The sequence below is a fragment of the Mytilus galloprovincialis genome, chromosome 10, assembly GCF_965363235.1.
Source record: "Mytilus galloprovincialis chromosome 10, xbMytGall1.hap1.1, whole genome shotgun sequence".
NCBI classification, from domain to species: Eukaryota; Metazoa; Mollusca; class Bivalvia; order Mytilida; family Mytilidae; genus Mytilus; species Mytilus galloprovincialis.
The window spans coordinates 89,252,258-89,280,032 of record NC_134847.1 but is presented as its reverse complement, the minus strand read 5'-3'; the positions used below and the strand labels follow the sequence as shown (position 1 = coordinate 89,280,032).

Sequence of the window (27,775 nt, the reverse complement as noted above, 5' to 3'; positions counted from 1 at the left end):
TGATTGGTCACTTGTTTTGTTTTCAGTTTTGAAATAATTTGGTGGATTCCAAGCAAATACTTTTTAATTTAAATGTTTTGTTGTCAAGTTTGTATGGCAATGATTTTTTTTGTTTAAGCTGAAGTTAGTTGTCTAAGTTTATATAAATGAATTTAAACGATAAACCTTTGAAGATTTCTTATTTGAAATACTGAGATCCTTGTAAAGCCTAAAAGGCAACAAGTAAACACCTAAAATTTTAACGTATGTTTCTGTAAAAATCCATTTATTGACTGCAGTAGGAATGGTGCCTAGAACTACTTTCTCTCCAGCTGTATCTGTGATATCCATTTTATGAGTAGGGCTTCATAAAATTGAGAATGGAAATGGTGATGTGTCTAAAAGAGACAACAACCAGACTAAAGAGCAGAAAACAGCTATAGACCAACAATGGGTCTTCAACTCAGCAAGAAAATCCTGGGTGTAGTTTTTAAAATATGATCAGCTCTAAAAATAAGACTGTCAGATATTAAACAGAAACACATGCCATTGCCAAAGCTTTAAAAAGAACACAAACTACATCAAATTATTATAATTAATTTAATGATAATTTAGTGAAATAGAAATTTACACAACTTAAACATACAGAGAATGAGGAACAAAACAGAATGCAGACAAAAATGTATGGAAAGCAATGTCAGACATAAATAATGATATGATTAACAATGTATGAAAAACAATTAGGGACATAATTTAATTTAGGAATTATTTACATCAGTCTATGAATGCACGAAGTATGAGAGTGAGTTATAACATATAAATAACAAGAGTATGGTAAGCAATATGTAACATAACTTATGAAATAAAATGAATAGCAAATATGGAAACCAAAATTAGCCATAAATTAAGACATGAAATATATAACAATGACAATATTGCACTAACATATTGAGTGTGTCCAAATATTGGCACATATCACAGATTAATAACAAGTTTCTACTGACTTGTGGTATAGTTTACATTGCACATATACTTATATCATATATATTTGGAAATTTTCAAACGTGTCTCTTTATCACTATTTTTCACTATATAATTTAATGCAATTTTTAAATGCATAGTACCTTAAGTTGTGTAACAAGACATTGGACTGTTGAAAGATTAAATTGCCTGTGCTCAGATCAAAATTACAAAACCAGAACAAAAATTAATAAACGATCATATGGTTCCTAGGCAAAAATCTTTCATAAAGCCAAAGCCCAAATGTGAATAATTTGAGGAAAGATTTTTATGAGTCTGTCCAGCAAATTAAAATTTTGGAGCAGCAAAATGATTTTGTTAAAAACTTAAGTTGAATTATAAATATTAAATGCAAAAAAAGTATGTTTTGTAATCTGAACATTTTTTGTTGAATAATGAATAACGTTTTCTTCTATTCTATAATTCTAAAGTAACTGTTAATATAGTTTGATATTTTACACATTTCTTGTATAGTCACTGTATTAAAGTATATTGTCCTCTATAAAGTTCTTCTTCCTGACAACAACCTCATCTGCTACATGACAACCTCAAGCTCTTCATCTACATAACAAACAACCTCATCAACTACACGGATATTGCACTCGAAGAATCATTAAGGCACTTTTCACAAATTGTGCCAACAAATGTTTTGACAAATATATTTATAAACATATGTTTATCTTTGACGATGAGATTTCTGGCACGGTATCCTAGCTTAGTATCTAAATCTGTTACTATCATAGTACTACGACATCCCATAATATTTATATCTACATTCTACTCAAATATTCGCCTTCTTTTGCCAAGAATCTTTCTTCATTGTTTATCTTTCACTTGGAATATTTCTAATGTTTTCAAAAACAACAATCTGCCATTTTTTGGAGATCACATGAGTGTTTATTTTGATTGAGATTAAGCAATTGATGTAAAAGCTTTTTGTTGCTACACATCCATATAGTTGTAACAAGGTTCCGTCCGACTTTGTCTGAATTCTGTACTGTTTCTGTAGGCAGGATTCTGTACTTCCATAAATCTGTTTTTGTTGTCACGTCTCCGTCTTTCTTTGTACCATTTTACGGCCAGTAAGACCAAAAGTATTACCAGTATCAAACTTAACGTGCCTATCACCCCTCCTACTATCTCAGCTATAATAAACAAAGATAAAATCATTCATAGTTATTGTAATAATAAAATATTTAGAAATTATGGATTATAAAAATAATGTCAAGACTATTCAGAAAATTTAAAAAGCTATACAAAACAGAGTCGAACACAATCCAAATAAGAACTGTATTAGACTCAAAGAAGGGAGTAAAATTAAGTACCAGAAATCTAAATGTAGTCTGCTGGCCTGTTGTTTAGCATGTTTAGTATGTGACAACATTTTACTATAAAACTGTGAAGGGTATGCTTTGACCTTGTTTACTGTTGTATTGAGTTAAAGATTTTTGGAAGTATATCGTTATTATATAATAATTGATGATACAAAGTGATGAAAAATAGTGAAATTAGGCTGATGTCCAAGGATTTACTTTATGCTTCCATCAAATTGTAATTAAATGTAATAAAACCTGCCAGTAATGGGATGAACAAAAGTACCCTGATAGTTCTAACATCTGTCAATGTTTATATTTAGATACAGGCACACTTTGACATGTTTATTTTTATGTTTAATTAAATTTTCTGCTGGTATTAGATTATGCAGCTGTAGACAGATAGGCCATCCATTTGTTTAGTAAGTCTCTGTTGTTATCCATTCTAGAAGTTCAGATATTTTTTTGAAATAAGAGTTTTTAAAAATTTATAGGTTTTCAGATAACCAAATGATGTATCATTCAAGGTTTGAGAACATTGCTAAATGGTTTTTTTAATAATCCCATTTTTCAAACCCCCCCCCCCCCCTTCCTTCCCCCCAAAAAAACCTAAAGAAAAAGGTTGACCTTGAAATGTTTAATGAACAGTTACAACGAAAACTTGGGCACTGATTTATTTTGTATATAAAATCTGATACATGTGTCATAGATATATACTATCATGTACTTAATGAATTATAAATGTAAAATAATCCGTCTTCTGCTTCCAGATACTGTTTGGATGAAATATTGAATCAGCAGGCTAGCCAAGCAGGACTCTAACTTTTTTTGATTATCCCTGTTAGAGGTTTATTGATAAAACATATCTTGATTTTTCTATCTGATTAATCATGAGGAAAAATATTGAATCTATGATAAATAGACAGCAAAGGGTCAGGCTAAAACATATATCATCTCTAAGTTGGTGTATTCTATAGTTTAACAAATCTGTAAGTAGGTAGCCTTGCCATGTAGTCTTACATTTTTAAAGGTTAATGATATACATGGATTTATATGGAAATGTTTGACTATGTTGAACATGTTTGCATCACTAACTCAGAGAACTCTAATGATATTCAGGATTTTAAACATACATGTATCTGCCAACAGTGGTGTATACATTTTTCATATGATTTCTTAGATTCAGGAGGGAGGGTCCCCTTCAAATCTGTCTCTTTCCATTGAATACGAACTGTTTCTCATACGAGGTGACCCCCCTTCTCCCTCATTGTGACCCTATTTAATTGTTTATATACTTACCAAATGGTAGTTTATTTTCTGGTTCTGTGTACTGTGGGTTAACCCTGATAGGTATGGTTGGTTCTTTGAAATGGAGTGGTGCTGATGTTTTCTGTTGTATAGGAGTTGTCGGTTCTTTGGTTGTTGTTGTAATGGGAGGTGTGGCTGAAAAGATACAGTAAATCACAAGATGAATAATTGTTATACATGTAATGTTCTATGAATTTTATACTTTGCTCAATTATAAATGGGTTCAGGAACCCAACAATACAAAAATAAGTGTAACCCTATGAAAAAAAAATATAAGGGACATTTAGAGGGCATGTTCAGAAACAGTTAACATCTGTCTATATCTTTTGGAAATTACATATTAGAAAATTTATGTGGTACGTTCTTTCTATTAGTAGGTTGCTGCCACTACTGATGACCCACAGGTTTACAGTGCTTAACTTCATCAAATTTTACTATAAGCAGTATTTTCTGTCAAGTTTTAACATGTAGTTACCTTCAAAATAGAGCCAGAATCCTTTGTGATTACTGATACTATTGGTATTTAGTTGGATCAGTAACTCGTTAGATGACATAACTAACGGCTCATTCCATCGTCTGCCACATAACGTAACACTCCTCCGTCCATCCTTAGCATACATCCAGTCGATACAGCCATAACTTCCGTTACTCTCCAGATCCATGTCTATCACGTGTAACTTGACCGTTTGGTATTTCTCCACTCGTATGTTTGTGATACAATGGTGGTTATACCCATAGTTATTGGGATAGTTTGGCGTCTTGATGTATCCCCTCTGTTCTGTTACTAACGGGGTATCACAGATATTGTATGACTCAGCAGCTGTAACAAGAAATAATCTGATTTAATGTATTTGCCACTGGACATATTAAATGTAAGCAATATAGCAACAAATTGTGAATTTGTGTATAGTCCTTAATGAATTAGGTTGATTTTATAGGGCAACTGATAATAAGATGTTAATGAACTAACGATCAAACAAAAAAGATTTTAAAAAATATTAAATGTCTGAAATTTACTAAATCTTCTAATTAGTAGCCAAGCATTTATGTCTTGTCCCCAAAATTAATATTTCTTGTGCCTTTGATTTTATTTTTGATAATACAAATCATAGGTAATTAGTAACAGGTGTGTCCAGGTGATCTTACTAATTTCTCCAGTTTACCAAATGTTTAAAGTTTATGGAGTATAAATTACTAATTTGTTTAATAAATCATTACAAATAAGACTTCCAATTTCAGTTTAATACAAGGATAATGCAAACATTAATTTGTTTAATTTGATACAAATCAGAAAATGTATCCTAGAAAAGCTCTAATATTATATTTATTATCCAGAAATTGAATTTATTGTTTACCTTTTCACAAATAATTGAGATAATGTTAACATTATTTTAGTCAATACAGTTCAAGGATGAAAGTTGAAAAGAGGGAAAAAACACAAAAAGAAAAAAATAACATTGCTACTTTACTATACAATTAGCATAATATAAGATTATTTTGTTAAATTAGGTCACATTTGAATATAGAACATTGCTATATAACTTTGAACAGGCTACATCTGCTACACAAAAAGGACATCTGCTGTCCCCAGAGGACAGATGGAGCTTTGATTTGTTGTCGTCTGCTAAAGAATTGGGAGGGAAAACATTTGAAAATTATTTGAATAAGAATTTAAATTAAATTCTTTTGAAGAACAAAAACTTCAGTAAAGATCAGTTCAATGCAATGATTATTAAGCTTTTTTTTATCCAAAAGTTTTCCCAATGTTAAAATAATTGTTTGTTTTGAAAGTTTTGTAGTAGTTATAGTAAATAGGATATTTAGGTGTAACATATGTCACTATAAATAATCCATAGTAAATCGTCCATAAAGAATAAGCGGATGAATTTTTATACTCCTAATAAAGTTGTGGTTTTTCTATTTAAACGGTTATGACTTTTATATATATGAGTCTATTGTCAATTGTGACTCTGGTCAATTGTGGCATATTTTTCATTATGTGTTAATGTGTTATCAATAATTTTATAGGAAAAAGATTTATTTTATTATAAAAGAACCTAGATTAACAATTTACCCTAATTTTTCAGAGAGAAAATATAATTTGGATTGCTGCTTATTATTAAATAATCTTCAATTGCCATCTTTGTAATATAAGAAGACTTATATCCTTATAACCTTGTTATGATTTTGATTGGCATGTAAATTTAAATTTTCTAAGCAAAATTAAATATCAAAACATCTTTTATTGCAGAATGCCAGCCTTACATTGAATTATGTAACTTAAAGATAGAATCGAAAAAAATCATAGGGAAAAGAAAGTTTATAAAGTAAACTTCATTGATTTGTAAAGATATATATAAATTTTACTATCTTGTCTACAAGAAGTTATGTTTTTCTGGTATTAATTATAGACGGAAGACAAAATACCTGCCTCCATAATTACCCCCATGGAGTTACTGTTATAAATTTTTCATGGAAAATTATTTAGAGTGAGATAGTGTGATGTTGAGATACATTACATGGTGCAGTGAGGCTGGCTTTATCATGATCTGTTGTTAGGATGCATCATTAATTATATTGATTTCATAGTTAAAGGTTCATCTGGTTTCAGCACTTAGAATTCTACTGGTTTTTTTTATAGCATAATGGCCATGCTATTTTTTACATAATATATTCTTCAGTTTTAGTTTTTGCAGACAAGCCAAAGATCTGGTTTGCTTTTTTATGAGCTTTTTTTTCTACACTGCTTAAATCTGGCTGTTTTTAGTGTGCTTTTGTTCTTTATTTTATCATCGAATTAGAGTACACAATTATTGACCTATTATGGTTTACTTTTATAAATTCTTATTTGGATGTAGAGTTGTCTCATTGGCACTCATACCACATCTTCCTATATCTATGTACATTACTGAATTAAGCTTCAGAGAACATCAAATATATTTCTAAAGTGAAAAATTATCAAAACTTTAAACATGTTTGCTAATTGACGGTATTCGACCGGCCCCTAAGATGAAGATTTATTTTGAGAAAAAAGGAATACTTTACTCCTTCCTTTCATAACTTGCCAGTAACAGACTAGGTCACTTACCATGCTTACTGGGAACATATATTAATAATCTTATGATAACTTTTATCAAAGGTAACCCCCTCCCCTCATGACTTGCCATTGCTAGCCTAAAGACTTACCAGGCACACATTGGTAATCTATCTGATATTAACTGCTATCATAACCCCCCTGTCCCCCTATCGACTCGCCCTCGCTAGCCTAAAGACTTACCAGGAACACATTGGTAATCTATCTGATAATAACTGCTGTCTTTCTGACATTCTGGAATATAATCATTACTGGCTGGAATGGGTAAAGTACATGATTCCTGACCAACACACGAATGTCGCTCGTGGTCCTCGTATATACAGTCTCCTAGCTGGTAACCACATTGTCCACGAGAATTATATCCATAAAATGATTTTGTTATCCGCACCATAAATCCACGTCCACATTGAATGTTAAATGTATTTTGAGCAGGGGGAAGACAAGAGTTCACAGATTTAATCGTACTACCTGAAAAACATAAATAATATATATGGTTATTAAAGCTGCTTCTCCAAAAGCCATCTATAATGGGACATATTGTTTTATGGATTGAAGCTGTCAGGTGGTAGACATGTGTGTTTAAAAAAGAAGTTTAAAATGTGTATATATCTGTGCTTTTTAAAGTAGATTTTATTTTTACATAGACAACACTCAGAAGTCTTACTGCTATGGGATGTGCATGATGTCCGGTAAAGACAAATCTCTAACATAAGGCAATCTTAATGAACTTTACTAATGCATCCTAAATAATTACCGGTCACCTAAAAAGTAATTTTATTTTAATTCTTTATTGACTAATTCCCATGAGACATGATTTAAGTGGAATTTTATAATTAACCTTTACTGTTCTTCTATTATTATAAGTATTTGAGATGAGAGAGACAAGAATTAAATGAAGACAGCCATTTAATAAGATTACACCAGGTTACAGGAAGGTTAGATGGTAGGATAGTAAGTGTTATGTATTATAATGATATAGCATTTTTCAGTTCTAGATATCAAATTGAGACCATTTCTAAAGTCCTGGACGTGAAATTGAGACCATATGTCAGTCCTGTGTATACAGATGAGACCATTTCCAGCTCAGAGGATAAAATTGAAACCATTTCTCAGTCCTGGGTTATAAAATCATCTAGTTGTCCCAGGGGAACTTTATAATTGTAAGAACTTTACATTTCTCAGTAGAAATCAATCTAAAGAGGCCTAGAAATAAGTGATAAGACTTGCCAAGCTTTTCTTATCCTGTTTCCTGCTGAATCAAGTCTATGGATAAGATTGACAACACAGTTTAATGCAATAGTGATAATGACATTGCTTCTCTGCAGTAGCAAATATAAATGTGAAAGGTTTTTATGTCCTAGATTGAGCTAAAAAATCTCTATTCCTCATGGAGGGCTTATATCTTCTTAAATAGCAAAATACGAACAGTACAAGGAAATAGCCCAACAAAGCAAAGTTTTTTGAGTACACAATAAAATGCCATTTGAAACTAGAGTCAAATTTATTTATATATTTTTTTGTGAAGAAAAAAGTTAGGAGACATAAGTATGAAAAGACAGGGCGATTTAAATTAAGCATTGTGTTTAGCTGATCTTTATGCACATTAGATTTGATACGTTTACTGAGAGGAACTTGAGAGGGCCATTGTATTGAGAAATTTTCTCATGACTTTATGACAGGGCAATATACATGACTATTGACTGATAGTTAGGGTGATATAGGATCATATCAACTGATACATTTCATTTATTGATAATGCATGTGACCAGAAAGATATTAAAAGGATATTGTCAAGTCTCACATACAAAATGTTTATAAATATTAATTATTTAAATAGCTTAAAACATTTCTTATATCTTTATCAGACAAAGGGGTCGTGGGATTTAAATATTTGGTGAGAAAATATTAGTCTTAGGATAAAGGGTCATATTAGTCTAATGGTTATAAAATTTCAACAATTTCATTAGGTGTGAATTTTGGTTAAATTTTATTGTCTCTAAAAGCAGATGTCCAAATAGTTGCCTTATTTTTTAAATGCCTTTTTATGGGTTATTTTTGTTAGTACTCCCCACAAATTGTGGTTGCTAAAGCACAAAATGTGAAAAAAATATTAATGATTTATTTATATATACTAGTCATTGCTAGTATAATATATTAAAAAAAAGCAAAGCTAAAATATTTTATTTTTTCTTATTTAACGTAAGCTTTCTTTCTTTTCTTCGTAAGCTGTTGTTGTTTATTTACGTTCAGGAGATGTTAGAATGTAAAGTATTTGTTGTGACACATAAATGCATTTTAATACTGCACTTGAGACGTATTGTTATGTTCAGCAGATGGTGCACTTTCTACCTGGAATAAATGTACCTGTTTTTCACCAGACTGAAGCTGATTGCTTTGTTAAGTGATTATATTTTTGCTCGTTTCTGAGTTCAAAAGATTTTTTTAAGCAGTAATTAATGCACAAATTTTTAACAGCCTGAAATATTTTTGTTACTTTTAAGCTTTTTGAAGAATCAGTCATTAAAATGCAGAAGTCAAGCTGAAAATGTTAGAATTAAATATGTTACAAATTAATTAGAGAATTAGAGAATGACAACTAATTAAGAATGCTTACCTTCAATAGAAACAATTAAAACGTTAATTAAGGCCACTGTAATGAACACATAATCCTGAAGGTCTGCCATTGTATAAGTAATCAATTTATAATGCCATCATCCCTCAACCTGCAGTAAAATAAACAGTTTAAACTCACTTTATACAATAAACTGTAAAATATTGATGTGTTTCTACTGAAGTCAATTTCTCTTTAAGTTAATTGAGAAATATCAGCATCTATATAATCCACTACAATGTTAACTCTTCTGCCTTTGTTTTCTACACTAAGATAATAGTGGTTTGTCTATTTAGATTGACTCTCACTATAAGTACTGTCAAATTGTCTGTGTTTCTTATCTTTATACAGATTAGTATTATACCAACACCTGGACAATTCTACACTGCTCACCTTTTGGGTTTTTAATTTTGCCAATATTTGATTGGTTCATTAACACATCAAAGGATAATTTTGGTCATGTGTGACCAAAAGGGGAGGAGTTAAGAGAAAAGATGTTTTTCTCTCTTTATAATATTAATTTTAAACAATAAAAATTTATTGCTTGAGTGGTACTTAGAGATGAATAACACCTGTCTTTGAGAATGGACTTTATCGTTTGAAGTGTCCTTTTATCTCTTTAAGGTCTAGAGAACGGGACAGTTGGAAATAGAATTATACTTGACTATTTACACAGGAATGAAAATAAACCCCCAAAATTTAATCTTCTGGCCACATGACCTATTGTGATTGACAACAAAGCCATGGTCACACCTGAATAAGAACTGGCGCGTGGATAGTTATTATATGATGAATGGGTCTTTTGTCAAACCACATGTTGTAGAGATTTTATCTAGGCAGACTCTAAACATTGCCAACCAATCAGAAAGCTAATATCTATTCAACAAAAGATCTGGCGTGTGGCTATGATGCACCCGGCACACGACTGTGACCTTAGGTTTATCTGTAGAAATCTGATTAGGGTAGGAGATTTATCTCCCTGAGAATATGTTATCACCTGGAAGCCTAAAATAGCGGTATTTTGAGAAGGTACATCTGTCCAAATTTACCTTCAACAGTTGGGCCCAATTTATGTTAAACAATTTTCTTTTTGATCTCAATAATAATTGAAAAGCACTCAGTGTAAGATAATTTTGATGAAAACTGATCCAATGTTGGGTTTTTTCTGCAGTTAACAATGAAAAGTAACTAAAAGTTTGATAAAAGTTTGGATAGGATATCAGGAGAAATATTGATTTTTGAACAGCTTGCATTTCATAAATATATCATTTATACCACAATCAAAACAAACATCAAAATATTTACACAGGAAAAAAAGAATTGTAACATGAGTTTTAGAATTGACTATATTTTAAGTATAAACAGAAGTACTAATGTGTTTATATAATTTTCACTGTTTAACAAATATTTAAAAAGATATTTATGTAGGGAAAAAAAGAGAGAAAGTTATAAATTTATTAAAAATACAGTTATATGTTTAAATAACTTTATTCAGTGTATTAGTTTTTTCTGTATAGAGGCTAAACATTATTATGGAAATACATACCATTGGAGTACTAGCACAATTTTACAAGGATTTGATTAGTTCATACTTTAACACTTTAGAAATTTTAAATAGTAAAACAAAATTGTTTTGTCTGATATGATTCTATTATATTAAAGAGACTTTCAATGATATCATCTGTAGCAATGTTTCTGTTGTACATTGCAGATTTATATATACCTGTCCTCAGTTAGCGCAGCCTGCCAAGCTCTTTCATATTAAAAAATGGTTACAATTCTCTACAAATAATCGTTAGGTTAAATGTTTCAAGACAAACTTGATGCCCCTATAATCTAGCATTTCATTTTCCAGTGACAGTTAATATTTTCTGCACTTCATTCCCTACTAATTACTTTGAAGGACCTATCTATTGTAAACAATAAGTTAAGAAATCCAGAATTTTTATAAAAGGTTGGTTTTTGTAATTCCAAAAAAAGGAAATGGATACTGCTGACTGGCAGAATTTCATTTGTACGTGGGAAAAGTGAGATTTTTTTTTTCAATCAAAAAGTAAGGGGGCAATATTTTATGCCCTCTGTATCCTACCCTGTTAGCATAGTTTGTAGAGGGATTAAAGTCTCACTGGTGAACATGACCATATGCAATTTTGAAATGCAAATTGTGCAGTATTGTTGCACTTTTGATTTGCAAACAAATTAAACAAATATGTAAAATCAGATCTACCCCTGGAACCAAGCCAGTCTAACTTACATTATGTCTGTTGATGTATATAACTCTCTATATGGACCAAACTGATATTAAGTCCTGTTCAATAAGTGGTCAAAAATAAATAAAGTATAGTGAATTAACAGCTGTTAGACAGCTGTTTAGGTGACAGGTAATAAAATTACAGGTAAATAAAAACACATCAGGTGTTTGTATGATAAACAACGAAGTGTGGATACAGATAGGTACTTGTAAACTTTAGGCTATTAGATTTAATCATAGGTAAATAGATTAGCACCTCAGACCTTTGATTGTCAAGTTTGGTTTTCTCTGTGTTATCAGAATGGTCCCAGTTTGAAGTTTAGTATATCAGCCCATGTATTAAATTATTTTCTTGATGTATCCCCTCTTTCTCCTGTACACCCTCAATAATAACTATATTTATTAATAAACAAGGTTGATTGATGTATCAATTACTGAAACAAATATTAGTTTTATCTACTTCCTGTTTGATTAACACCTGTTAATGAGAAATTACCTTTCTTTACAGTTATTGTAGGTAATAATCCTCAAATTAGTACTAACCTTTTCATATACCTATTATATATGATATAAGCCTCTAATAAATACCTTTTATTGTTCACAATATATATATTGTTTTTGAGGAATAAGGGATAGTTTTATTAATATAATTCCATGATCATACGATTTGCAATTTGCAGATGCTATTGTTACTTGTAAACCTTTACGAAAACAAAGATGTTCTTATAAAAACAATTTCTTCATATTCCATATTTTGACTTATAATCTTTAGAAGTACTACTTCAACTTGAGAAAAGATAGTATTATTATCTAACAAAAGAACATATGTTGTTCCACAGGTAGCAGATGTCCTGTCGTCTGCTGTTATAACAATTGATGGGTCTTTATTGTTTTAGTTGTCTAATTACATGCTTAAAATGGAGAAAATTGCTTGGAGCATGTTTAACATGAAATTTCTTTCATTTCTCCTAGGGATATTTATTTGTTTATCAGCTCAGACGTTTTTATATAAAAAAGGCATATAAATTTTATTTCATAAACAAACTTAAATTAATAAAAAAAAAGTTTGAAAATTAAGATTCTTTTATTTTTTGTTATTTCAAATTGTTTTTTATTATTTATATTTTTTTTTAATTATTATTTTGATTATCAGTCAGTAACAAATAACTATTAATATATGATATATTATGATATGAATTATATCTATGTCCAATTGACCATCAGATGTAAATTTTCCAGCTAAAATATTTTATATTTATTTAGAATTAATTAACTGCCAAACCAATTCTTAGATCTTATAGATCATGTTGACATTGAGTATATAGACAATAATTAAAATGAAACAGTTATCCAGACTAGAATTAGTTTTACAATCAGTAGAACTGACAGACTTTGTTTTAGATAGACAGATGGACAGTAATGAGACATTCTTAATGGAAACACCAGAAAAATGGACATTTGTTGAACTCCTTGACCATTGTTTACACTTTTGACCACTCTCAAAATACTTGAACACAGAAGTACAGCCACGGGTCAGAACTATTGTTGTTCATCACTACGGTATATAGATTCACTTGAGGTTCTGTTTCAGAATAATGTTTTATTAATGGATAGTTTGATCTGTATGGCTGTACAAACTTTTAGATAAAAGAAATGGGGTTTATTGATGAATTATGGACAACTGAGGGGTATAATTGATTAAAAAACATCAAAGGAAATCTATCAATAGGAGAAAATGTAAAACATGTGCCCGTTTATTATTGTCATATTTAAAATATTTCTCCAAAAAGAATAAAGTTTTCATAGTGTAATAAAAAGTGATGAAAATATAACTTTGTTTCTTTTGTAGTCAGGCAAGCATTTACTGTCAATTCATTAATTTTTCGTGGGTACCAGTTTTCATGGATTGTGGAAACTTTGTACTTCTGTGGATATTTGATTTCATGGTTTTACTAAGGTTAATGCAAACAGGCCTATACAAAAAATATTATACCTTTTAATTGTTTAAAATAGCTGATGTAAGGTATGTTTTACTGTCCCATTTAACTATAAGACTCAAAGTTGTCTATTGCCACATATAACACTATGACTGAAATCTTTTATCACATATGACTAATATTACTCTAGGACAGAAAGCTGTCAGTTGTCACATGTGACTTGTGTTACAGTATGACTAAAACCTGTTCATTGTCACATGTGACTTATATTACAGAAGGATAGAAAGCTGTTAGTTGTCACATGTGACTTATGTTACAGTATGACTAAAAGCTGTCAGTTATCACATGTGACTTATGTTACATTAGGACTAAAACCGGTTCATTGTCACATGTGACTTATATTACAGTAAGAATGAAAGCTATTGTCACATGTGACTCAAAACAGTAGGACTTAAAAATGTTAATTGTCACATGTGACTAATATTATACAGTAGGACAGAAAGCTGTCAGTTGTCACATGTGATTTATATTACAATATAAATAAAAGCTGTCCATTTAATTATATGTGACTAATATTACATTAGGACTAAAACCTGTTCTTTGTCACATGTAACTTATTTTACAGTAAAAATGAAAGCTATTGTCACATGTGGTTCAAAACAGTAGGACTAAAAAATGTTCATTGTCACATGTGACTAATATTTGAAGCTGTATCACTTCATATGTACTAGAGTACAGAAGTCTTGTAACTGTAAATTGTCACATGTGACTCAGACTATAAAGGCTATACAATCTGTCTATTATCACATGTGATAGAGAGTATAGTAGACATTTAATATGTCCATTGTCACACATGACTTACTGTAGTACAAGGACATTAGTACTGTCCATAGTCATATTTGACATTGTGTTACCTTAATAACCTGCAGTTTGCCCTTTTTGTTCTATTGAAAGTGTACTTCCATGATAGTTATACTTGTTACAAGGTATAATAATGAATTCCCTATGGTATTACGTCTAAATATAGCAAAACTTTATTGCTGCATTATTTCTTTTTCAACAAAAATATTGTGGTTAAAACTTCCAATATCAAGTATAAAACATTTGTTTTATGTACAATAGTTTTATAATGTGCTTGACTCAGTCTCTGATCAGCAAAAGCAGTACCATTTAAACCTTATCAATAATAAATGTAACACTAGTTACACACCATAGCCATGAGTAAAGAGAAGTACCACATAATTGAGTAATTTTCTTTGTATAAGGGTTAATTAATTATTGATAACTAAAATAACGCATGGAATTTATATCTAATTCTACAACAGTTGCTGAAATATTAACAAATCTAATAGTAGACTATAGAAAAGCTTCTCAATGTAGTTTATGCAGAGGCTTTAAATGAGGCCAAGATATGTTTATTCTCAATTTCTCACAGAATTAAACAAAAAGTATGTTTAACTGAAATTGTGTTTTTCTACTGTTAACATGAATATCTTCTTATGAAATTACTGTTGGGAGGTCTGAAATCAAATTATAAATTTTCCCATAGTATTAAATATTTATTGGACCAACTTGGGGGACACATAGCACAATGTTATTTCTCTCTTAATTTGATAACTGTCTCATTCACAATCTAATTAAAGCCGAACTGCAGTTTCTGACATGGTGTACACGTGTCGAACTTTAAAATAAAAATATAATATCGGGGTAACATTTCATTATTTAATCCTTATATGGCATTTTGCCCTGCCTATTTATTAATCTTAAGTACTTTGTTTTATTTAGTTGGAAGAAATACGGTGGGAAAATATTTAATTGTTTTGATTAAAACAATAGTTATTTTATCTCTTACATCAATGGTTAATGAAACAACAATGCTAAATTTCTTTAAAGTCGTAAAGTAATTGTTTTAAATTGTTGATGACGCCTTTGGCAACAATAGGTACGAATGTTGAACAACAATAATATTTATTGAACAATAGATATCTGAATTTCTCTGAGATGATTATCATTATTATATTAAATGTTAGATCATATCGTTGTTTATCATAAAATAATGCCAATAAATTATACATTGTTTTGAAACAATTTTTGTTTTTGAAAAATTACAGAATATGGAGACAACTAGAAGAAGCTTAATGTTTCATGCGTTATTTTATTTTTTTCAAATTTTAAATGAAAAATAAACAAGGCAGAATTGCTTTTATTTTTGTAACTTAAGCAATAATTTAAAAAAGATATTTTGCGGTCAACATTATATCTTGGACAAATGAAGGTGTTTGCAAAAGTATGATTTAAGCTCTAACTAGTTTAGTAAAAAGTAAAATCCATCGCAAAGCAAAGAAACAAAGAAAGAATATTTCTTAGATCCATTAATATATTAACAGGATTGTAAATCATCTAAACTGTTTGATTAGCAATAGTGCATTTGTACATATTTTTTGAAAGGTACTATTAGAATAAAGATAAAGCTCCTAACTTTCATTGGGTGGCAGCCATTAGACTACAGGTATATATATAAATGTTCAATAGAGCACCTGTTGTTTATTTCACACAGGTGCACCAGTTCAGTTTTAGTTTTTAGAAACCATGTTTTCTTTGGAGGAGTTACAGACAGTATCTTTATATTTTTGAATGAAACATAAATGTGGGTGGTTTGATATAAGGAAAAAGTACATAAGCACAAAAACCTTAGATAACAGACTTTTATTTAGCCTTCAAGTACATGTAATGCCCATATAATATGAGAGTCCTTAGCTACTGAGCTTGCGTGACCAGTACACGCAAGCTAGCAAAATTAGGTGACAATTCCCAAGTTCTAACAAGCACAAAAAATATGTTTCTGATTATTTCAGAAAATGTGAGCAGATATGACATATAATAAAACAGATTATTGTCCAAAATAAAATAAAAAACTTTCACTTGTTTCTTTATGGAGGATAAGTTGAATCAATATTAACCCAAATGATAAAAGTGTTTATTTTATATCCTCAAAGTGTTTTAACACTTCTGCAGCAATAGATAGTACTTTGTAGCTATTAAGTAATTTAAAGAGTCTTAAGTGGTCATGAAATTGTTAGCTGTTTCAAAATAAAAAGTCAATAATACTACATCAAAGAGAAAGGTGCACTTAATATTGATTTGTTTGTTTGGATTTTAAGAAAGAATGTAGAAAATGGTAGATTTTTAAAATATGTTGATACCTGTCTATTGATGCAGTCTTCTGGGGGTCAATTTTGTGTAGTAGAATGCTTTGAGTGCAAGGGTCAATGATTTGATTGTGTTTTCTGCTAGGTATATCATCATGGTACATTGTATTATTGAGTTAATGCAAAGACCTGGCATATGAGAGTTAGAATACTGGGTCAAGGTAGAATACCTTTGTCATCTCTTACTCATGAACCTGAAGCCATTAATTTAGCTCAGCATGTAATAGTCTATAAAAGTAGTACATTTAAAAGGAGGTTCGTAACTGAACAATCCTGTCCTCTGTTCTCCAAATATGACCTAGCAGATCAGACTTTATCACCTGGTTTGTAGTGACTTTGTGCTTTCAGGAGCAACATGACGGTGCCACATGATCTGCTTACCCCTCTAGAGAGATCACCCTCAGATTATGGTGGGGTTCATGTTGCTAAATAGCCTTTAGTTTTCTATGTTGTGTCTTGTGTACTGTTGTTTCTCTGTCTTTTTTAGCCATTGCGTTGTCAGTTTATTTTTGACTTATGGCTCCTTTTGGTAACTTTTGCCTCTCTTTTTCTCTGTTGTTTTAATAGCAAACCAAAAGATTTATGATGATCAATTCTAGCAGCTTACATCATTACTGTAAAACGGCTTTCATTTATTTTCAGTACAGAAGGTTGTAAAAGTGTTGAAACAAGAAATACTATTACAGTTTGAAATTTTATGATTCTTTACTATTTGTTGAAGCACACATAAAGTACAAATTGTTCCATTAGATACAGCGTTAAATTGTGGTTACATGTGTCACATCAGACCACAAAGTAGTTTGTATATACCTTTATAACATGTAATATATTTAAATTAAGTCAGTTTCCGATGATCTATTACATGTATTATTACAGCATCTGTGTCCTGATAAGCTTTATAATCAGTTTATACAAATATCTACAATCTTTCCATGGTCTTATGATAGTCCTAGTAGAGTACACCCTCAACCATTATAAGTTTAATATAAAACTTAAATATAATCATCCAACGTGCATGTTTGTTTATTTTGGAAAAAAAGTTACTACAAAACTTCCACAAGATTTAGAAAACAACATCATTATGCTTCAGAAAAGGAAACTGTTTATTGACATATTTATAATAGTTATATAGAGTGCACCTTTTATGCTTTTTAGCTCACCTGACCGTAAACTTTTACAAAAATCTTCTCCTCTGAAACTACTGGGCCAAATTTAACCAAACTTGGCCACAATCATCCTTGGGGTATCTAGTTTAAAAAAAGTGTCCAATGACCTGGCCATCTAACCAAGATGGCCGCCATGGCTAAAATAGAACACAGGGGTAAAATGCAGTTTTTGGCTTATAACTCAAAAGCCAAAGCATTTAGAGCAAATCTGACGGGGTAAAATTGATGATCAGGTCAAGATCTATCTGCCCTGAAATTTTCAGATGAATCGGACAACCTGTTGTTGGGTTGCTGCCCCTGAATTGGTAATTTCAAGGAAATTTCGCTGTTTTTATACAACCGCAAAAATTTTAATTTTTTGGTCGTATATTGCTATCACGTCGGCGTCGTCGTCGTCGTCGTCGTCCGAATACTTTTAGTTTTCGCACTCTTACTTTAGTAAAAGTGAATAGAAATCAATGAAATTTGAACACAAGGTTTATGACCACAAAAGGAAGGTTGGGATTGATTTTGGGAGTTTTGGTCCCAACATTTTAGGAATTAGGGGCCAAAAAGGGCCCAAATAAGCATTTTCTTGGTTTTCGCACTATAACTTTAGTTTAAGTGAATAGAAATCTATGAAATTTTGACACAAGGTTTATGACCACAAAAGGACGGTTGGGATTGATTTTGGGAGTTTTGGTTCCAACAGTTTAGGAATTAAGGGCCAAAAAAGGGCCCAAATAAGCATTATTTTTGGTTTTTGCACCATAACTTTAGTATAAGTAAATAGAAATCTATGAAATTTAAACACAAGGTTTATGACTATAAAAGGAAGGTTGGGTTTGATTTTGGGAGTTTTGGTCCCAACAGTTTAGGAATAAGGGGCCCAAAGGGTCCAAAATTGAACTTTGTGTGATTTCATCAAAAATTGAATAATTGGGGTTCTTTGATATGCCGAATCTAACTATGTATGTAGATTCTTAATTTTTGGTCCCGTTTTCAAATTGGTCTACATTAAGGTCCAAAGGGTCCAAAATTAATCTTAGTTTGATTTTAACAAAAATTGAATCCTTGGGGTTCTTTGATATGCTGAATTTAAGAATGTACTTAGATTTTTAATTATTGGCCTAGTTTTCAAGTTGGTCCAAATGGGGGTCCAAAATTAAACTTTGTTTGATTTCATCAAAAATTGAATAAATGGGTTCTTTGATATGCCAAATTTAACTGTGTATGTAGATTCTTAATTTTTGGTCCAGTTTTCAAATTGGTCTACATTAAGGTCCAAAGGGTCCAAAATTAAACTAAGTTTGATTTTAACAAAAATTAAATTCTTGGGCTTATTTGATATGCTTTATCTAAACATGTACTTTGATTTTTGATTATGGGCCCAGTTTTCAAGTTGGTCCAAATCAGGATTCCATATCAAGTATTGTGCAATAGCAAGAAATTTTCAATTGCACAGTATTGCACAATAGCAAGAAATATCTAATTGCACAATATTGTGCAATAGCAATTAATTTTCAATTGGAGTTATCTTTCTTTGTATAGAATAGTAGTTGATAATATATGTTGGAAATTTACCAGACATGACTATGATGTCATTTTCTATTTTTATTTGCCAATAACTTTATGTAAATAACTTCATTGGAAATTTGCCAATATAAAATGTTGCTGATTATCTTGAATATTGTTATAGATAGAGATAAACTGTTAACAGCAATAATGTTCAGCAAAGTAAGATTTACAATAAGTCAACATGACTGAAATGGTCAGTTGACCCCTTTAGGAGCTATTGCCCTTTATAGTCAATTTTTAACCATTTTTCGAAATCTTAGTAATCTTTTACAAAAATCTTCTGCTCTGAAACTACTGGGCCAAATTTAACCAAACTTGGCAACAATCATCTTTGGGGTATTTAGTTAAAAAAATGTGTTCAGTGAACCGGCCATCCAATCAAGATGGCCACCACGGCTAAAAATAGAAAATAGGGGTAAAATGCAGTTTTTGGCTTATAACTCAAAAACCAAAGCATTTAGAGCAAATCTGATGGGGTTTAATTGTTTATCAGGTCAAGATCTATCTGCCCTGAAATTTTCAGATGGATCAGACACCTGGTTGTTGGGTTGCTGCCCCTGAATTGGTAATTTTAAGGAAATTTTGCAGTTTTTGGTTATTATCTTGAATACTATTATAGATAGAGATAAACTGTACACAGCAATAATTTTCAGCAAAGTTAGATCTACAAATAAGTCAACATGACCAAAATTGTCAGAGAACTCCTTAAGGAGTTATTGTCCTTTATAGTCAATATTTAACTACTGTTCGTCATTTTTGTAACTTGTACAAAAATCTTCTTTTGTAAAACTATGGGCCAAATTTAACCAAACTTGGCCACAATCATTACTAGGGTATCTATTTTAAAAAAGTGTCTAATGACCTTGCCTGCCAACCAAGATGGCCGACATCAGTAAATACAGTAACAGTTGAGCGACACAGGCTCTTGAGAGCCTCTAGTTATTTTAACAAGCAAATATGTTTAACAATTTCGATATCAAATGATTAAAAAGGCCAATCGAAGCAATAAAACTGTTTATTCCATTAGAATTACAAAGATATCACCAAATAGTCTTTGACTCCATGACAACCAGTGCATGAGTCCTTGACAGAAAATTATCAACAAAACAAATGTCACTTTATTATTATGTATTTCTTTATCATAAAGCACATCTGGAGATAGTAATAGTTGTCTTTAGTATTCCATTAACTTCTTTGATGAGTCTATTAGCTGACCTCTTGAACCTAATTTACACCTCTTTGTATTTTATTTATGTATAATTATATCAATGTTTTTAGATAATTGATAGAGAAAAATGTTAAGAATGTTTGGCAAAAAGTCTAATGCCTTATTGACTGTCCCCATGTGTCCCAATTTCTTACTGGTGGAGATAAGTGAAAAGTCGTGAGATCAGAGACAACACAAACTTCTTTGAAGCACAGCATGAGAACACTGTTTGTTACCTACACAAACTCCTTCAAAGCATCATTGAAATCATATCTAAAAAACATTGAGATGGCCAGCATGAGAACACTGTTTGTTACCTACACAAACTCCTTCGAAGCATCATTGAAATTGCATCTAAAAAACATTGAGATAGACAGCATGAGAAAACATGACTGTGTGTTACCTATAGATGGTTTTTGTTTGTAGTTGTTGTTGGGTTGATGTCTCTTTTACCTCATCCCCCTTTATACTTATGGTCTTGGATTTGAGCTTTTAGTCAATAAATTATGTCCAAGAACTCATTAAACCATCTGTACTACAGTGGTGATGCATTATAAAGTGCCAAGTCTGGATTCATCTGTTTATCATTAAGATTCATTATAAAACACATTCATAATGAAATTCATTGAAATTGGTACTGTGTATGTTATATCAAATCATTATAATGTACATGTACTAAAATCTGGTTTATTCTGGTGGTGTTGACCTTGACCTATATATAAAAAAACTCAAACCTTAAATATTTGTATTTGATTGACTTACTCTTCAGAACAAAACTGACATATTTAAATTTACTAATACAGTTTTTACTTTGTACTATCTCTGCTAAAAACATAAACACAAACACAAATGAATAACAAACATTGTTACGCTGACCCTGGAATGTTTGAGGTGTACATGTGTCTACCTTGACACACTTATCTGAGTCCCATGACTTATGATAACATGCTATCAGGAATTCCTACCTTTATTTATTGTTTTGATATATATATGCTACTATGTGCCAAAACACCATGTACTATAGTATACAGCAATATTAATTATTAGTAGTTAATAATTCTAAGTTAGCAATTACACCAATATTGATTAATAATGGTGCTAGTCAACATAAGTCATTTGCCGATCTCATAAATTAATTATTTATTACTTTTTGATTAATTTCAATTTTTCCATTTATTCAATTCTCCATATTATTTATTTTTTGAGGAAGAATTGTACAAAAACCCCACTGAAACGTTGGCTCCATGCACAAAGCTTTTATTTTCTATAGATTATTATTTTTATGAATGCATCATGATTTGTAAGTGCAAGTCTGATTTTAACATACCACAAAATTTGGATACCACAGCTAGAACTGTACTTTAAAAATAAAATTAGAAGCAAAAGAAGAAAAAATATATATAATTGCGTTTTTAGCTCTAACAATATTAGTTCTGTACTTAGATATGGCTTCTAATCAAAAGTCAAGAATAAACTTTTATACAAACTTTGCTTTATTCAACTGAGAGAAAATATGAGATAAAAGCTGAGAGAATTATAATTAAGCATGGAGAAACATTGTTTATATATTTGATATTTGCATGTCTTCAGTTTGAACTTACTTTCCATCAGAAGAGATACATCTAAATACCAACATACTGTTTTATAATCACAAGTTATGTTTTGTTTTGACATAAATCGTTTATGGCGTATTAACATCTGGAATGGTTGCCAGGTTTAGGAGAGACAATTTGTTTCTCTTCAGGTAAAATGGATTTTCCCTGTTTCATTTGATTTATAAGAACAGCAGATATTTGTAAACGGAACAGTTTCTTGCTGGTTAGATAGGAAAAAAGATTTGTAGGCTAAAAGTCAAAGAGACAGCAAGCCGCCAACATTATGTTGATAAAGAGAGGGTTTTCTCCTCAGACTAAGTAATGTTAGTTTCAGGGTGAAACTGTTTATTTTGATTCTATCCTGTTTAAGTGGATATAATGGGAAAGAAATGCTGTTTATTAAAAAGAGTGTTTGTCAAAATTTGTTCTTGCTATGTAAGCTGATTTATAGAAAAGTCAGGGAGTGTATGTTTATCTAGAGGCTTGTTTTTCTGCAGGTAAAATGATTATTTTTCCTACGTTGTCGGTATAGTTTTGGTTTGTGCCCTTTAAACTTAAGGATGCTTAACTATGGCAACAGAATATGCATGCTCGAAAATCCTTTCTGTGATTGGACAAAATGCTGTCATGGTGGGTGATTTGGTTGTGTTTGAAAAAACGTCTCGTTAATTATATTATGATGGAAAGCAAGTGAAAAACTATAAATATTTGAACTAGATCTTACAAAGATTTATATTTTTATTAAAATAATTGTTTCTCCAATAGCTCTTTGCATCCGTGACAGCTGTTTATTCGGGACAATTATATAATTTTTAATGTAAACTTTGTTGTACGAACGTACATGACTTTTAGAACGCACCTACGCATGTGAGATTTCCGCGGGGTTTTGGTGAATGTAATCAGAAAGATAGGAGGACCGAGAATACTGAACACAAACAGAGAAAACGTTATTTAAATGGTATCTTTGTGCTTCTGAAGGTTATTGAAATGATAGTTTTAAACATATACTCAAATTTAAATACGTCGGATATCTTTTTTAAAGATAGTTCTTGTTTTCCTGTAGTAACTAATACAAATCAGCTGATGAATGTGATATATAAAAGGGGGAATGATATTATAGTTTCCTCATGTAAAATATATGCTATTTGAATCATCTTACTTATAGATTGGATTTATAGAGTCACACAATAGAAAATGTATGTGTAACAAATTGGTGAAATGGACTGAATGCAAAGTTTTTTGCTGAGGTTTCGTCTTTGCATGAAAGGCTTGATAGGACCTAAACCTTAACTTTACACTTGATAGTTTAATAACTTTAAAATTGTAAAGGAATGTGTTTTGTCAGAAATTTGTTAAACTTGACCTCTGTGAACTTTCATGTATGAATGGCTTTGGTTGTAATGTTGTGTTAAGGGCCAAGGTCTAAGTAACTACAGATCATGGAGTAATGGTTATTTGTTATATAATAAAAAATGATGTACAGAGATTGCTGTTATATCCATCCTCTAATTAGATGACCTTGAACCTTAGAAACAATTAAAAAAAATAATAAGGTACAACATTTTGGTTACTTGATTAACTGTTGTTGCTTGCTTTGTTGTATATTATAAAGTAAACTGTAGTATTAACTAAAGTCAAAGAGTAATAAAGAAGAATGCTTCCTAATAAACAAGACATGCATCTTTTCTGTTTTCTTGTGCTATACAAAATCAAATGTCTGGAACTTTGAATTCAGAAACAAAGGTACCAAAGTGAACAAACAAACCTGAAATATTTATACAGTTCTTTAAATTAAAGAATTCTGTGATATTATACAGCTAAATATAATTACAAGGCACCCTTGACTGGTTTACAATTTTGATTTTAAGTGGATTATTTACTGTAACTACTTTATTGTAACACTGACTGCCAACTCTGAAGCATCATCTTTGTGTTTTATTGATTGAAATAATGTATTGAAGTATTTAAGCACCTTAAAGATTCTGTACTAGGTAACCTTACTGGTTGTAGTAATAATATAGTAAGTTACTTAATAGGTTGATGGTAAAAAAAAAGGGGGGGAGTGTAGATGATTGGATATCATTATAGGTTGTAGTAATAATATAGTAGATTACTTAATAGGTTGATGGTAAAAAAAGGGGGGAGTGTAGATGATTGGATATCATTATAGAATATAATCAATTCTACAGCACTCGATCAACTTTGATTCTGTTGTAATTAATTGTCATTTAGTCTTAAAAATAAAAATGCATAGGTGTCTCATTGGTAGAACAGATCACCTCATTTTAAAATGGAGTAATAGCTATATATCTTTATGAAAAAAATAATTAGGCTACCAGTCGATAAATATGAAATTGAACTTAGGACTAACCAACTTTTCACAGAATTGTTAAGTACATTCGTACCTGTATGAATTAGATGTTCCTGATTGGAAAAATAAATGATATTTATCTAGTTATCTGTTTAATATGAAAAACAGATGATGATATCATGTATTCATTGAATTGATGGACACAAAGTTAATTTGTAAATAGGGATTTGATGGAATCCTATAGTTTGACTGCAAGACCATACTATATCCTTGTAAGATTAATGGGTGAATTAATTACTTACTTATTATTTGGTCATTGCTTATAAAAGAAAGACTATGATCAAGTTCTCCTTAAAACATCATTTAAATGATTGGAGAAAGTGCTTGGATATTAAAATGAAATATTTTGAACACAATTTATTTTATGTAATGATAGGGTTTGTGATCTATTATGGTCACTGTATAATTTCCGTGGGAAAAAAGTGAAGATGTTTGTCAAATGTCATTTATCCTTTGTGTGAGATAAGTTATTAAAAAAAAAAACTTTCATGGAAGACCAATTTTGAAAGGAAAATATATGTAAAGGACGATTTGGTCCAATGAAGAGAACATTAATGTATCTTTTTAGAAAAGTATTGTAAGTTTTACGGCCTGGCATATACATATCTGGAATATTTATACAGTTATACAAAAAAGGGGGATGTGAAATCTTTTGAAAATTATTTTAGACTTGAGAAAGAAAACTGTAATAAAAATAAATGTGCTTTAGACAAATCTATTCAATTGAAGTATATATTATTTAACCCTTATAAGAAGTTCTTCTAAACAGTACCAGTATATGATATCAGTCTTCTCACAAACATGTTTAACCCCGCCGCATTTTTGCGCCTGTCCCAAGTCAGGAGCCTCTGGCCTTTGTTAGTCTTGTATTATTTTAATTTTAGTTTCTTGTGTACAATTTGGAAATTAGTATGGCGTTCATTATCACTGAACTAGTATATATTTGTTTAGGGGCTAGCTGAAGGACGCCTCTGGGTGCGGGAATTTCTCGCTACATTGAAGACCTGTTGGTGACCTTCTGCTGTTGTTGTTTTTCTATGGTCGGGTTGTTGTCTCTTTGGCACATTCCCCATTTCCATTCTCAATTTTATTAAATGGGGGAAACTGTGATATTAAACAGTTAAAAACAAGGTTAAAACTGTACCAATATACTGTAACCTAACTTTGGTGACTTTTGTGTGTAGAAAAATTAACATGAATGTTTTTGAAACTTAGATCTTTTCATATTGAACTTCATCAAAATTAACTTGAAAATATTGCCATGACATCGGGCTAGATAGGGATAAACGAGAAATCATGGTCGGATCCAGACATTTTTGAAAGGTGGGGATTCCCAACCCAGAAAAAAGGGGGAGGGGTTTCAACCATATGTCCCCATTCAAAAGCATTGGTCATCCAAAAAAAAAAGTCAGTTTCAATCCCCGGAACCCCGCTCTAGGTCGGCCACTGGAAATAAAGTATCAGTGAAAATAAGTTGGTTTACAGTAATATGTGAATAGATATAGGAAGATGTGGTGTGAGTGCCAATGAGACAACTCTCCATACAAATAACAATTTAAAAAGTAAACCATTATAGGTTAAAGTACGGCCTTCAACACGGAGCCTTAGCTCACACCGAACAACAAGCTATAAAGGGCCCCAAAATTACTAGTGTAAAACCATTCAAACGGGAAAACCAACGGTCTAATCTATATAAACAAAACGAGAAACGAGAAACACGTATATATTACATAAACAAACGACAACTACTGTACATCAGATTCCTGACTTAGGACAGGTGCAAACATTTGCAGCGGGATTAAACGTTTTAATGGATCCAAACCTTCTCCCTTTTTCTGAAACAATAGCATAACATCACAACAAAGAAAAACATACGATAAAATATCAATTGGCAGACTTAACTCAATCAAAAAACGTATGATTAAACAATGAACGAATAAATTTGATCTGCGATATCTGAATACAAATGCAATTTATTTGTAGAATTGCAGCTTGTTTAGGGAAAGACGGTGACTTCAGTAACTATTTTATCTTATTGTGTACATCGAGTTACCACTTATAATAAATTTAAAGCTTAGAAATCTGGGGTGGGGGCAGGGGAGGGGGGAAATCAATACATTTTAAAAGGAGGTCACTCAGATGTTAAAAGTAGGTCAGATATAGGTTAAATGCTTTGTTGGAGGAATCAGAAAGTTGAAGGTCATATGTTTGGCAGGAATAAGAAAGTTGAAGGTCAGGTGTTTAACAGGAATCAGAAAGTTGAAGGTCAGGTGTATGGCAGGAATTAGAAAGTTGAAGGTCAGGTGTTTGACAGTAATCAGAAAGTTGATGGTCATGTGTTTTGTCAGGAATATGAAAGTCGAAGGTCATGTGTTTGGTAGGAATCAGAATGTTGAAGGTTGGGTAATTGAAAAGTTTTGACACTTGGAAAAGAAGTTTTAATAAGATATTTGAGGAGAAGATGGAAGAAATTAAAAAAGGTGATAGATAAAGTCATATATTGTAGAGGCTTTAAACTGTTTGATGAGGAGTTTTAAGGAGTTCTGATTTGGAGGAAGAAAAGAAACATTCTTAAGGATGAGGTCGATTATTTGAGATGACTTAAAATGTTTGTGGAAGATGTTATTCTTGGAGAGGACACAGAATTGTGATGGAGGAAGTCAGATATTGTTTGGAATCAAAACATTTGAGGAGAATCCAAAATATTGGCTTGAAATCAAAATGTTAACGGAACTTTTAGTTTATGTACTTTTTCAAGTAGTGTTAAAAGGCTCTTTTTCATCATTTTCAAACTTAAAACAAAGCTACTCACACAGTGTTTCAAATCAGTAGAGGTATTAGTGTTTCAAGCTAAGAAAGATTTGTTACATAGACTTGATAAATAAGTGAAGCAACATGCATATAGAAACAAAACTAAATTATTAGTATAATCAAATTTCACAGATGTTTTTATACCAAGACATATTTTTGTAAGAAAATGTAGAAAACGTTAACTGATCCATTGAAATGTATTTACTCAATAATATATTTCTTGATTAAGATTGAAAAATATTAAAACGATATTTACCTGTATAATAAAGTTATGATCTGCCCTAAACATCTTATCCCATCTCTCCTCCAGTACAATCAATAGGGTATAATTGTGTTTATCATTACA

The 27,775-nt window shown here is 31.0% G+C and overlaps 2 protein-coding genes across 4 annotated transcripts in view; one reads left to right on the top strand and one right to left on the bottom strand.

The window, feature by feature from the left end:
- The window catches only part of LOC143048723 (activating signal cointegrator 1 complex subunit 3-like), a 223,045-nt gene that overhangs the window by 162,451 nt on the left and 32,819 nt on the right, over positions 1-27,775 (top strand). The window lies entirely within an intron of this gene.
- Positions 565-27,775, bottom strand: LOC143048720 (procollagen C-endopeptidase enhancer 2-like). Of its 3 annotated transcripts, none has more exons than XM_076222565.1 (6): positions 27,686-27,775; positions 9,329-9,437; positions 6,898-7,182; positions 4,096-4,440; positions 3,612-3,755; positions 565-2,144 (listed from the first exon to the last, which is right to left on the bottom strand). In XM_076222565.1, the coding sequence occupies exons 2-6, from the start codon at positions 9,396-9,398 to the stop codon at positions 1,942-1,944; spliced, it is 1,047 nt and encodes a 348-aa protein (XP_076078680.1). In that variant the 5' UTR covers positions 9,399-9,437; positions 27,686-27,775; the 3' UTR covers positions 565-1,941. The 3 variants fall into 3 exon arrangements, with proteins under 3 accessions (XP_076078680.1, XP_076078679.1, XP_076078678.1); XM_076222564.1 differs by lacking the exon at positions 27,686-27,775 and adding an exon at positions 11,580-11,664; XM_076222563.1 differs by lacking the exon at positions 27,686-27,775 and having other exon boundaries at positions 9,329-9,683.